The sequence below is a fragment of the Papio anubis genome, chromosome 6 (genome assembly GCF_008728515.1).
Source record: "Papio anubis isolate 15944 chromosome 6, Panubis1.0, whole genome shotgun sequence".
In the NCBI taxonomy this organism is placed as follows: Eukaryota; Metazoa; Chordata; class Mammalia; order Primates; family Cercopithecidae; genus Papio; species Papio anubis.
Window position 1 is genome coordinate 112,803,255 of NC_044981.1, and position 12,445 is coordinate 112,815,699.

The 12,445-nt window shown below is 44.3% G+C and overlaps 1 protein-coding gene across 1 annotated transcript in view; it reads left to right on the top strand.

The window, feature by feature from the left end:
• Positions 1-12,445, top strand: part of LRP11 (LDL receptor related protein 11) — a 41,123-nt gene that overhangs the window by 24,691 nt on the left and 3,987 nt on the right. Inside the window, exon 6 of the mRNA XM_003898053.5 lies at positions 8,839-8,934. Coding sequence (XP_003898102.1) covers positions 8,839-8,934 — 96 coding nt within the window. The remainder of the gene's footprint in view (positions 1-8,838; positions 8,935-12,445) is intronic.

A 12,445-nucleotide genomic window follows, 5' to 3' on the forward strand; every position in this document is an offset into this window, starting at 1 on the left:
GAGAACCGCGTGAGCATGAACAAATTAGCTGAAAGTAGAGTCGAGACCAAAGCCCGTCTTGGCTCTACCTTTAGAACCTTGAATAAGTCCCTTCATATCTCTAGACCTCAGTTGCCTCATCTGTTAATAAGGGACTTCAACCAGATGTCCTCCAAGGTGCTGTCCAGCACTGAGTAAGGATAAATAGGCTGACATTCATACTTTACCCCATCAGCCCTTACCCATGCTAGGTGTTGCTCATTTATCCCAGCACTGTCCCATGGGGAATGTGGACTTAGCTCAGAATCCTTTTGAAAATAGTGCTGCAGGCTAGAAGCCATTATTCTCAGCAAACTAACGCAGGAACAGAAAACCAAATACTGCATGTCCTCACTTAGAAGTGGAAGCCGAATGATGAGAACACATGAACATATGGAGGGAAACAACACACACTGGGGCCTGTCAGAGGGTGGGAGGTGGGGTGAGGGCAGCATCAGGACGAGTAACTAGTGGATGCCAGGCTTCATACCTAGGGATGGGATGATCTGTGCAGCAAACCACCATGACACATGTTTACCTGTTTAACAAACCTGCACATCCTGCACATGTACCCCAGAACTTAAAAGCTGAAGGAAAAAAAAGAAAATAATGCTCCAGGCTGCCACCTGCGGCTGATGGGAGTCAGCACCCAATTTCCAATCTATTTATGATCTCCCCTTTTGCTTTTTGATAACCAACCTTTGGATTTGGTTATGAAGATGTGAAGAACGGCCTACAGATGCAGAGAGATTAGATGTCCAGTTATTATAACATATTAGGGTTTTTTCAAATTATTAAAATAATACAGATTTACTGTAGAAAATACAGAAAAATACAAAGAAAGTTAAAAGCGTCTAGCAAAACTCACCATTAAAATTTTGTTACATTTTCTTCTGGTTACTTTTATTCATACACATATACATATTTATTCCATTTTTAACAAAAGCAGGATAATGCTTTTATAAAACTTTTTTCTTACTCATGAGCGTTTTCATGTATTATTTCATCAAAAACACACTTGTTGAAAGTCCTGCGGTGAAGAAAGTGGGAAGAAAATAGCAAAACTTTGAAAATGTTAGAGAGAGCCCTCATATCCTGTAGTTTCTGTTCAGACAGCAGCTGTCCCTGCCCTCCCCCTCTGCTATCCCTAAGACCACCAGACTAGAGTCCCCAGCCTCTGATTTCATGTAAGTTAAAGACCCATAAGTAGATTTAAAAGTGCATTATTGGCCAGGTGCGGTGGCTTACACCTGTAATCCCAGCACTTTGGGAGGCCAAGGCGGGCGGATCATGAGGTCAGGAGATAGAGACCATCCTGGCTAACACAGTGAAACCCCATCTCTACTAAAAATACAAAAACTTAGCCGGGCGTGGTGGTGGACACCTGTAGTCCCAGCTACTCCGGAGGCTAAGGCAGGAGAATAGTGTGAACCCAGGAGGTGGAGCTTGCAGTGAGCCGAGATTGCGCCACTGTACTCCAGCCTGGGCGACAGAGCGCGACTCCGTCTAAAAAAAAAAAAGTGCATTATTGTTCATGGCACGTGCCTGGAGGACCATCAGCTAGTATAACAAATATGGATGAGTTAAATTCACTGCTGCCTCCTTCCTGCACAGACATGTGGTGAGGACAAATAAGACTTAGCTCGGCTGGGCGCCGTGGCTCACGCCTGTAATCCCAGCACTTTGGGAGGCCGAGGCAGGCGAATCATGCGGTCAGGAGTTCGAGACCAGCCTGGCCAACATGGTGGAACCCCATCTCTACTAAAAATACGAAAAATTACCTGGGCATAGTGGCAGGCACCTGTAATCCCAGCTACTCGGGAGGCTGAGGCAGGAGAATTGCTTGAACCCAGGAGGCGGAGGTTGCAGTGATCCAAGATTGTACCACCGCACTCCAGCCCAGGTGACAGAGTGAGACTCCGTCTCAAAAAAAAAAAAAAATACTTAGCTCATGGAAGACTTGTTAACAAGATGCTAAAATTAATACTAACAGTGTAGCATGCAAAGTAGTGAGATGTAGTTTTTCACCTATGACACTGACAATGATGAAGAATTATAATAATTAATGTTTCTAAGAGTAGAGAGAAACAACTCTCACGCTGCTGGTAGCAAGGCGGTTAGTATGTCCTTCCAGAGGCCAGTTTCTGAAGTCTTAAAACTACGTATATGGTCAGGCGCAGCGGCTCACACATATAATCCCAGCACTTTGGAAGGCCAAGGCAGGTGGATCACTTGAGGCCAGGAGTTCTAGACCAGCCTGGCAACATGGCAAAACCCCGTCTCTACAAAAACTAGAAATTAGCTGGTCGTGTTTACCTGTAATCCCAGCTACTTGGAAGGCTGAGGTGGGAGAATCACTTGAGCCCGGGAGGTCGAGGCTGCAGTGAGCTGTAATCGCACCACTGCACTCCAGCCTAGGTGACAGAGTAAGACCTCATCTCTAAAACAAAACTATGTGTGCTTTGTCCCAATTATCCCACTTTGGGGGATTTATTCCACACAGGTTACTGAGGATAAAATGAAGGTTTGTGCAGACATTCGGTTACACCAGAGAATGCATGCTCAGTACACTCTGAGCCCCCGGGCAGGAGGAGCACAGAGCTCCAGTGTGGCCTGTGTTTGCTCAGCATGTAAAGGCACAATGGCTGGATTGTTAGCCATGGTCACAGCCTTAGGGCCTGTTCTCTGTGTGGTCCAAGTCATTCATTAACAATTCCATCCTCTTGTATGCAAGCTACCCCAAGGAAACACATCTGGTTTCCAGCCCTACAAAGGGCTAGAAAAGTGGTGCTATATCTGCATTCACGTGGAATCTGACTTTTTGAAACTTGAGAGTTCGTGGGCATGTTAAAGTATTTCTTCTGGATCATCCTGCATGCTCTGTGGCAGCTGGAAATGAAATGGAAACAGCTTCCATCCAGCTGCCAACTCCCTCTGTAAATGTGTCACCATGCATAGTAAGCATAATACATTCAGAAGAGAGGAAAAATCGTTTCCTAAGACATTAACTCTTCCAGAAGGATCATTACCAAAAGTAACTATTTCCAGAAGCAAGTGATGTCATTGTTTTGTTTTGTTCTGATTCGCCACACTGGCTAGAGCCTGTGATTGGATGTGTGAAAGTGAAGCATTTCTCTATGGCGTTCCTTATGCTGAAATTTAGGAAAAATGAATCAGGCAGTCTGGGAAATCATAGTGAATTCCTTCATGGAATGTAAAGCGCAGAAATTCACATTTCAAATACCCAGAAGGCAGGGCAAGGTCCCTGGGTAATCCCAGAGTCCATGGCAACTGCGCCTTCTGAAGTCTCCGGTGCACACTGCCTGCTGACTGATACCTGATCCTCCCACTATCTATACCACCATCTTCCTCTCCCCAGGGAATAAGGGCATTTAAGAAAATGTTCTTTAAAAAAAAAAAAGAAAGAAAGAAAAAAAAATTTAAAAATAAAGAGCTCTTGGCCGGGCGCGGTGGCTCAAGCCTGTAATCCCAGCACTTTGAGAGGCCGAGACGGGCGGATCACAAGGTCAGGAGATCGAGACCATCCTGGCTAACACGGTGAAACCCCGTCTCTACTAAAAAAAATACAAAAAACTAGCTGGGCGAGGTGGTGGGCGCCTGTAGTCCCAGCTACACGGGAGGCTGAGGCAGGAGAATGGCGTAAACCTGGGAGGCAGAGCTTGCAGTGAGCTGAGATCCGGCCACTGCACTCCAGCCCAGGAGACAGAGCAAGACTCCGTCTCAAAAAAAATAAATAAATAAAATTAAGAGCTCTTTAATTTTGACAACTGAAGATTCAGAAAGAACTTGCATAGTTTTTTAAATGAACCCACCTCGAGGTTCGGTCCCTTTTGCAAGTACAGTTAGCCAGTTTCTCTACTGCATCCTTAATAAAGCTTTGTCCAAGACTTTCCTAAAAATAATTTAAAAGTGTGTGATTTTGCCTGAGTATGAGTAAATAAATATAGTATCAACTTGGTTCTTGGAGTAAAAAACTCATATTTGCTAGCTGTGACCTTGAGAGCAGTATGGTTCAATGGAAAACTCCTGCTTTGGGTCAGTCCTGGGTTCTAATTCGCATCACCAATTACTAGCTAGTAGGTAATCAGTTTCTCTAAACTTCATTTCCTTACCTGTAAGAGAATAATAATCTCAGCCGGGCGTGGTGGCTCACGCCTGTAATTCCAGCACTTTGGGAGGCCAAGGCAGGTGGATCACCTGAGGTAGGGAGTTCGAGACCAGCCTGACCAACATGGAGAAACCCCATCTCTACTAATAATACAAAAATTAGCCAGGTGTGGTGGTGCATGCCTGTAATCCCAGCTTCTCAGGAGGCTGGGGCAGGAGAATCGCTTGAACCCAGGAGGCGGAGATTTCAGTGAGCCCAGATCGCGCCATTGCACTCCAGCCTGGGCAACAAGAGCAAAATTCCATCTCAAAAAAAAAAAAAAAAGCCGGGCGCGGTGGCTCAAGCCTGTAATCCCAGCACTTTGGGAGGCTGAGACGGGCGGATCACAAGGTCAGGAGATCGAGACCATCCTGGCTAACACGGTGAAACCCCGTCTCTACTAAAAAATACAAAAAAAAAACTAGCCGGGCGAGGTGGCGGGCGCCTGTGGTCCCAGCTACTCCGGAGGCTGAGGCAGGAGAATGGCGTAAACCCGGGAGGCAGAGCTTGCAGTGAGCTGAGATCCGGCCACTGCACTCCAGCCTGGGCGACAGAGCCAGACTCAGTCTCAAAAAAAAAAAAAAAAAAGAGGATAATAATCTCTCATAATATGACTACAAAGAATGCATGAGATATTATATGTAAATATAATTTATGTCTCTCAGTAAATGTTAATGCGATATGAATTTTTGCTAGAACATTCAAGTCCAGTGGTATTCACTAGGAAACCAGGGTAAGAGAGCACCAAGTGTATAAGGCAGTTAATTCAAATAAAAATTAGAAATAGTGGGTTGGGCACGGTGTCTCATGCCTATAATCCCAGCACTTTGGGAGGCCAAGACAGGCGGATCACGAGGTCAGGAGATCAAGACCATCCTGGCTAACACGGTGAAACCCCGTCTCTACTAAAAAATAGAAAAAATTAGCCGGGTGTGGTGGCAGATGCCTGTAGTCCCAGCTACTCCAGAGGCTAAGGCAGGAGAATAGTGTGAACCCAAGAGGCGGAGTTTGCAGTGAGCCAAGATTGTGCCACTGTACTCCAGCCTGGGCGACAGAGTGAGACTCCGTCTCAAAAAAAAAAAAAAAAAAAAAAATAGAAATAGTGCAGTGGTGTTTCCAGTACTGAGTTCCTTTAAGAATTAAGATGAGCAAGCTCTCATCTTCATTGAGAAGAAACAGAGTGGGGTGAACACTGTAAATGCAGTTATTTTATATTTTTTTGTTGGGTGAAAGACAAGCCAGTTAATCCTCTGAAAAAAATCGAGAGTTAGTGAATTTTGGCGCTTTGTTTTTATTCCTGACTCATTTTTATTTTTATTTATTTTTATTTATTTATTTTTTTGAGATGGAGTCTCATTCTGTCACCCAGGCTGGAGTGCAATGGTACTGTCTAGGCTAACTGCAACCTCCACCTCCCAAGTTCAAGCGATTCACTTGCCTCAGCCTCCCAAGTAGCTGAGATCACAAGCGTGTGCCACCATGCCCAGCTAATTTTTGTATTTTTAGTAGAGATGGGGTTTCACCATGTTGGTCAGGTTGGTCTCGAACTCCTGACCTCAAGTGATCCACCCGCCTGGCCTCCTAAAGCGCTGGGATTACAGGCATGAGCCACCATGCCCAGACCCTGGCTCATTATTTTTAAAAAGTAGGACTTGAGTTTCCAACCATGTGATCTTACCACTTCCAAATTTATTATTGGAGAGAGAGATAAAGCAGAATGCATAGAAGTCACTTTGCAAGCTAACCCGGCATTATGGCATGGGGAGGAAGAAAAGGATGAAGGGAGAAGTGCCACAAGTGGTTTTTAGGTAATTTAGCAGTTTCATTTCCAAGCTGTTTCAGGGCTGCTAGTTTTGTGTGTGCGGCTGCTGGATGGACTATTTTGCATATCAGTGATTTATATTTCTACAGAACAAATCTTGTGTTTCTTTTGGAGATCCACGAACAACTGGCATTTGAAAAAAATCAGGCATTATTAACTTTAAAACAGTAATGTTTTCTATATCTCTACCAAGCAAAAACTCAGGAACATTCACTGAAGTTGAGTGTCTGCAGTAATCTAAACAAGGCTTACATTGAACCTTCAAAATATTATTGAAAATATTCATATTTTTAGGTCAGGTGCTCACACCTGTAATTCCAGCACTTTGGGAGGCCAAGGCGAGAGGATCGCTTGAGCTCAGCAGTTCAAGACCAGCCTGGGCAACATGGCAAAACCCCGTCTCTACAAAAAAATAGAAAAATTACTCAGGTGTGGTGATGCTTACCTGTAGTCCCAGTTACTTGGGAGGCTGAAGTAGGAGGATCACTTGAGCCTGGGAAGTTGAGGCTGCAGTGAGCCGAGATTACACCACTGCACTCCAGCCTGGGCAACAAAGGGAGACCCTGTCTGAAAAGGAAAAAAAAATACTCATATTTTCAATATGGATATCAACACCATGAGATTTGCACCATAAAAGCAGTGGTTAAATATGTACCTTTTAACTACCTCACCTTGAGAAAAAGTGTAAAAAATTACTGGCCAAAAAAATTGCACTCTGTCTACTAGCAGTAAAAGTATAATAAAATAAATAAGCTTCATGGTCTTATTTTTCTGTATTAAATAGTGTTTTCCTATGTCAGCAGCTGTTTGCAATACTCGTAGTATAACTTCCTAGGCCAGAATCATATATAATAAAATCTTTTTGCTTTTCTTTTTTTTTTTTTTGAAAAGGAGTCTCACTCTGTTGCCCAGATGGGAGTGCGGTGGCACGATCTTGGCTCACTGCAACCTCTGCCTCCCAAGTTCAAGTGATTCTCCTGCCTCAGCTTCCCAAGTAGCTGGGATTACAGGCATGCACCCCGATGCCTGGCTAATTGTTTTGTATTTTTAGTAGAGATGGGGTTTTGCCATGTTGGCTAGGCATGGGACACTGCATGCGGCCCTTATATAATAATGTCTTATAGAACTACCTGACCTGGGATCAGGTATGGTATGAGAGAATCCAGGTAGCTGGAGAGGCCCTTGGTGACCACTGTCCTGGCTATTGCAGTGAGTTGGACAGTAACAGAACTCTATTTGCAGGGAAATCTGATCCTGCAGCCTATGAGCAATGGCTGTGTGTTCCTCATCTCTCTCCTGTCTGAGCTCAGAGTTTATGGAGAAAGCCCAAATTATTGGCTGTATGTAGGACCAACATACATGGATCTTTCTAGAGTAACAAGACACAGTAGACTGTCCCCAAAGTGCCAGGATTATAGGCGTGAGCCACTGCACCTGGTGCCACTGCACACTACAACTTTGTGACTTAGTAAATTTGCAAAATGCAAGTTACCAAATAATTTTATATATGAACTTTAAATAGTCTTATTTCAGTTGCAGGAATTGGGAACATTTATGTTGATGCCATAAGAGTAAAGAAGCTTTAAAAAATTTTTTGTTTCTCAATAAAATTTGTCATTAGATTATTTCTAATTCATTGCCATTAAGCATTGTAATATTCAAAAATCCCACTTGAGGCTGGGCGTGGTGGCTCACATCTGTCATCGCAGCACTTTGGCAGGCTGAGGTGAGCAGATCACTTGAGCCCACCTAGGGAACATGGCAAAACCCCATCTCTACTAAGAATACAAAAATTAGCCAGGCATGGTGGCATGTATCTGTGGTCCCAGCTACTTGGGAGAATCGCTTGAGCCCAGGAGGTCAAGGCTGCAGTGAGCCATGATCGTGCCATTGCACGCAGGCCTGGACAACAGAGACCTTGTCTCAAAAGTAAATAGGCCGGGTGTGGTGGCTCACGCCTGTAATCCTAGCACTTTAGGAGGCGAAGGCAGGTGGATCACTTGAGGTCAGGAGCTCAAGACCAGCCTGGCCAACATGGTGAAACCCCATCTCTACTAAAAATACAAAAATTAACCAGGCGTGGTGCGTACCTGTAATCCCAGCTACTCAGGAGGCTGAGGCAGGAGAATTGCATGAACCCAGGAGGTGGACGTTGCAGTGAGCCAAGATCATGCCACTGCACTCCAACCTGGGCAACAGAGAGAGACTCTGTCTGAAAAAAAAAATAAGTAAAATAATAATAATAATTTCCCCCTCAGTATTATAACGCAATAGTTAAGTAATACATCATTAAATTAGAAGTACTAGTTTCTACTAAGAAACCAGTTTGCATCCCAGCCCTGTGTGAACCTGGGTAGGAACCTGATCCTGAGCATAACCAGAAAAAAATTGAGCTATTTATACCTGCTATCCAGAGTTGTGGTGAGAAAGAGAAAGAGCATGTCTAAATGCCTTATATATACCATTGTTTGTTCTTCAAAGAAAAACCTTTCTGGTTTCTGCTTTTCACGGCATGATATCCAGAGACTCCCTGTGACTCTTCTAGCCTGAGATCTCCCTTCTCCAAGAGGCGTGGTGGTAGTTCTGGTGCAGGGTGTGTCTTCCGCTCTCTCTGTCAGTGGTTTCGTATTAGCTGCGTACTCTGCTTTATTCAATGGGTCACCTTAGTTATTTGCTGCTTAACTATCAACATAGGCCTTTGTTTAGTAGAGAAATAAACAATTCTTCTCTAAGGCCACCTTAAAAAAAAAAAAAAAGGCTGTGTTTTCACATGTGTTTCCTGAAGTTTCTGATGCGTACACCTTCAATATATATTCTTTCTTTTCTGCAGATAGTAGTTCCTCAAGGAAGGACAGAAAAGAGGAAAATTACATTTTTGAGTCAAAGGGCGATGGAGGAGGCGGGGAACACCCAGCCCCAGAAACAGGTAAATGTCCACCTTGGAAACCCTTTGCAGACTGTAGTCTTCTCAGAACTGCATGCCCTCTGGCTGAGGATATTCCCTGAAGCCATGAGAGCTCCTGACAGGAGCAGTCCATCAGTGGACCGGAAGAACTGGCTCCTTGTTGCTTGTATTGCACTGCATCTTTGGGCTCCTGATAGTAACCTACCATCTTTGGACTTCAGCTGCCTTTTCTATACACCCTTCCAGGTGTGACACCTGTGGAAAATGTCATACTTGTGGCATGGTGGGAGATCACAAGCTTTAGAGTCAGATGCCACAATTCAAATCCTTGCTCAAAGCTAGGCACAGTCGCTCACGCCTGTAATCCCAGCACTTTGGGAGGCCAAGGCAGGAGGATCGTTTGAGCTCAGGAGTTCAAGACCAGCCTGGGCAATATGGCAAAATCCCGTCTGTACAAAAAAGTACAAAAATTAGCCAAGTGTGGTGACACTCGCCTGTAGTCCCAGGGAGGCTGAGGTGGGAGGATCACTTGAGCCTAGGAGGTCGAGGCTGCAGTGAGATAAGATTATGCCACTGCACTCCAGCCTGGGTGACAGAGTAAGGCCGTCTCAGAAAAAAAAAAAAAAAAATTCTCGCTTACCCACTGAACTGTGTGACCTTGAGCAGGCTGTCTTATCTCCCTGGATCTCAAGTTTTCTCATTCGTAAGGTGAGGATAGTAACAATACCTGCCTCATAGGGTTGCTAAGAAGAATATATGGGATAATTAATCTAAAGCATTTAATGCACTGTGTGGCTCATATGATGAGCCAAATATGGAAATGATGGCAGTTATTACAGAGTTATTTACGATGAAAGAAGAGTAAAGGTCTTAGAGTACCTAGTTCTCTTTCCAAGTGCCCTAGTGACAAAGACAGAAGACAATAGGAATGAGGGAAGGTATAGGAAGTAGAATATTTACTAAGTGGAAGAAGAATACAATAATGTCATTAATTTTGGTTGATTTTAACTAGCAAGAAAAGACTTTGGACACCATCCTGTAGAAAGGCAGGTTTTAGTCTTAAATCCCACAGACTGGTAAAAGAAGCTTTAGGAGAATAAAATACAAACTTAAGTTATAAACATTGAGAAAACTTTATTTTTACCCTATTTATAGTATCAGGACAATATTAAAATATAATGTTTAAACAAAAGATAGCTAAGAATAATCCAGATGTCAAGTATGTGGGTGACCCCCTTGGTCTGCTGGCCTCCTAGACTTAGCCTGTCCCAAGATATTTGAATAAAAGTGGCCCTGTGCCCTATCAAGGGAAGAGGAAAACCAGCCCCCCTCTTGCCTCCCCACCCATATGTATCCAGAGAGTCTCAGCTGTAGTTGGCTGTTGCCTTTTCTGGTTGTTACATATATGTATTTTTTAATTTTGTTGTTGAGACAGAGTTTCACTCTGTTGTCCAGGTTGGAGCGCAGTGGCACGATCTCAGCTCACTGCAGCCTCTGCTTCCCGGGTTCAAACGATTCCCCTGCCTCAGCCTCCATAGTAGCTGGGATTACAGGCGCATGCTACCACACCCAGCTAATTTTTGTATTTTTAGTAGAGATGGGGTTTCGCCATGTTGGCCAGGCGGGTCTCAAAACTCCTGACCTCAAGTGATCCACCTGCCTCAGCCTCCCACAGTGCTGGTATTACAGGTGTGAACCACCACGCCCGGCCTGTTACATATTTTAAATGTCACCCCCATTCATATGAACGGAATACATAATTCATCACCCTAGCTGGTTACTGAGAATACCATCATGGTGTGTTTTAGAAGCAGCTAGAAAGTTGTAAATCTCAAATTATCCAAACTAAGCCAACTAAATATTACAAGTCAAGAATAGTTTTCAATATTCTGGCAAGTACTTTTGGGAGATTCCATTTTCCTTGTCATAAAAGCATTAAACAGGAATCAGATCAGACAGTTCAGCTGCCTCATATCTGACTTAGCAAATAGAACATTTTCCCAGATCTTGTCTGTTTCATTGTTACCATAGCTAAACCTGAGCCCCCCGGCATTGGGATTGGCCTCTTCAACCACAGCTTCCTAACCCTTTAGCCTAAATGCTTGTGCTCATCTTTAAGCAAGTCCCCTGGACTGGGGCAGGGTGTTGCAGTCCCATTGGTGAGAAATGATTTGGGGTTCCTGGGGTTTTTGTGGGTATTGACCAAAGTCTCTTTTTTTGTCCCGTTCCTTTGTAACATATGCACCTTATAGGAAGGTGGAGGGAGAATGACACCTTGGGGCCACTTAGCCTTGTCAGAACTTCTTTCATCAGGTGGAGACTAGGAGGCAGTAGTAGCTACTGAGGCCCCAAACTGCTGACATGGAGAGACCAGGCAGCCGTCTTGACACCTCCAGGGCTGCTGTGTGTGGAATGAGACAGCTGTAGAATCCAATGCCAGTCCATAGGTTTATCGCCGATTTGTGTCTTTCACAATTCTCTGGAGGAATGCTGGCCTCTTCCAGAACTTCGTTTGATACCTAACAGTCTCTAAAGCAGCTTTCCCATCCCCTCCTCTGGCACCCAGACACTTTCAAACTGTTCTTAAGAATCTTGTTCAGGAGTTTTACCTGGGATTCTAAAAATACACCAGAGTTGAAGTGCCGTGAGTGTGTCATCAGCTCCAGGTCCTTTTGTCTTCAAGAGGCTGCCACCTATACCTGGGACCAGATTTAAGCCCAGTAAATCAAGACTGTCTGGAGTGAACTTCCTCAGCTACCTGCCCCCCAAATGTAAAAACTCATTTGGTTGCATTCGCCCCTCTTCCTCTCCTCCAGTACTAAAGGAAGAGGGGTCCCCTCTTTCCAAGGTCTCTCTCCCTGATCTGGATATAGCCCCTGATTTCCTCAGGTGCATTGCTCATCATCTCCTGGCTCTCCCACGTTTTTCATCTGTTTCTCTACTGGCTCATTCCCCTGACTGGGATCACCTTCAGATTTCTTAATATGTAAAGAAACAAAGTAACATCCTCCCTCTTCTGTCCTCCCATAAATGAATTACTAATTGCTAAATCCAGTGGGCTCTCCAGGATTTCCCTCACTTGACCTCTCCTTAGCATTTGATTCAGCTGAGGACTTTCTTCTTGGACTAGTCTCTTTCCTCAGCTTCCAAAAGCCCACTCCCTACTACAGTGGTCGTCGTCCTGTTTCTCTGACTGGTCTTTTTCTGTTCTTTTTGGTCCTCTTCTTTTGTCTGCCCTCTAAATGCTGGTGTTTCCCAGGACCGTGTTCCTGGCTCACCTTTCTTCCTTTCTCTCTGGCTGTCCTACCCACTATCGTGACTGCAGCTACCAGCTTTATGCAGAAAGGCTCCCACATATTTAGGCCCAGATAATCCAAAAGCCTAAGAGAAAATTCCACCTGATCGCCTGTAGGCATCTCAATCTGAAAATGTCAAAAAATAAACTTATCTCCTTCAACTACCCAACAGTCTCTATCATACATCAAAATCACTCAAGCAAAAATCCTACAGACCAGATAGATGAACCACCGAT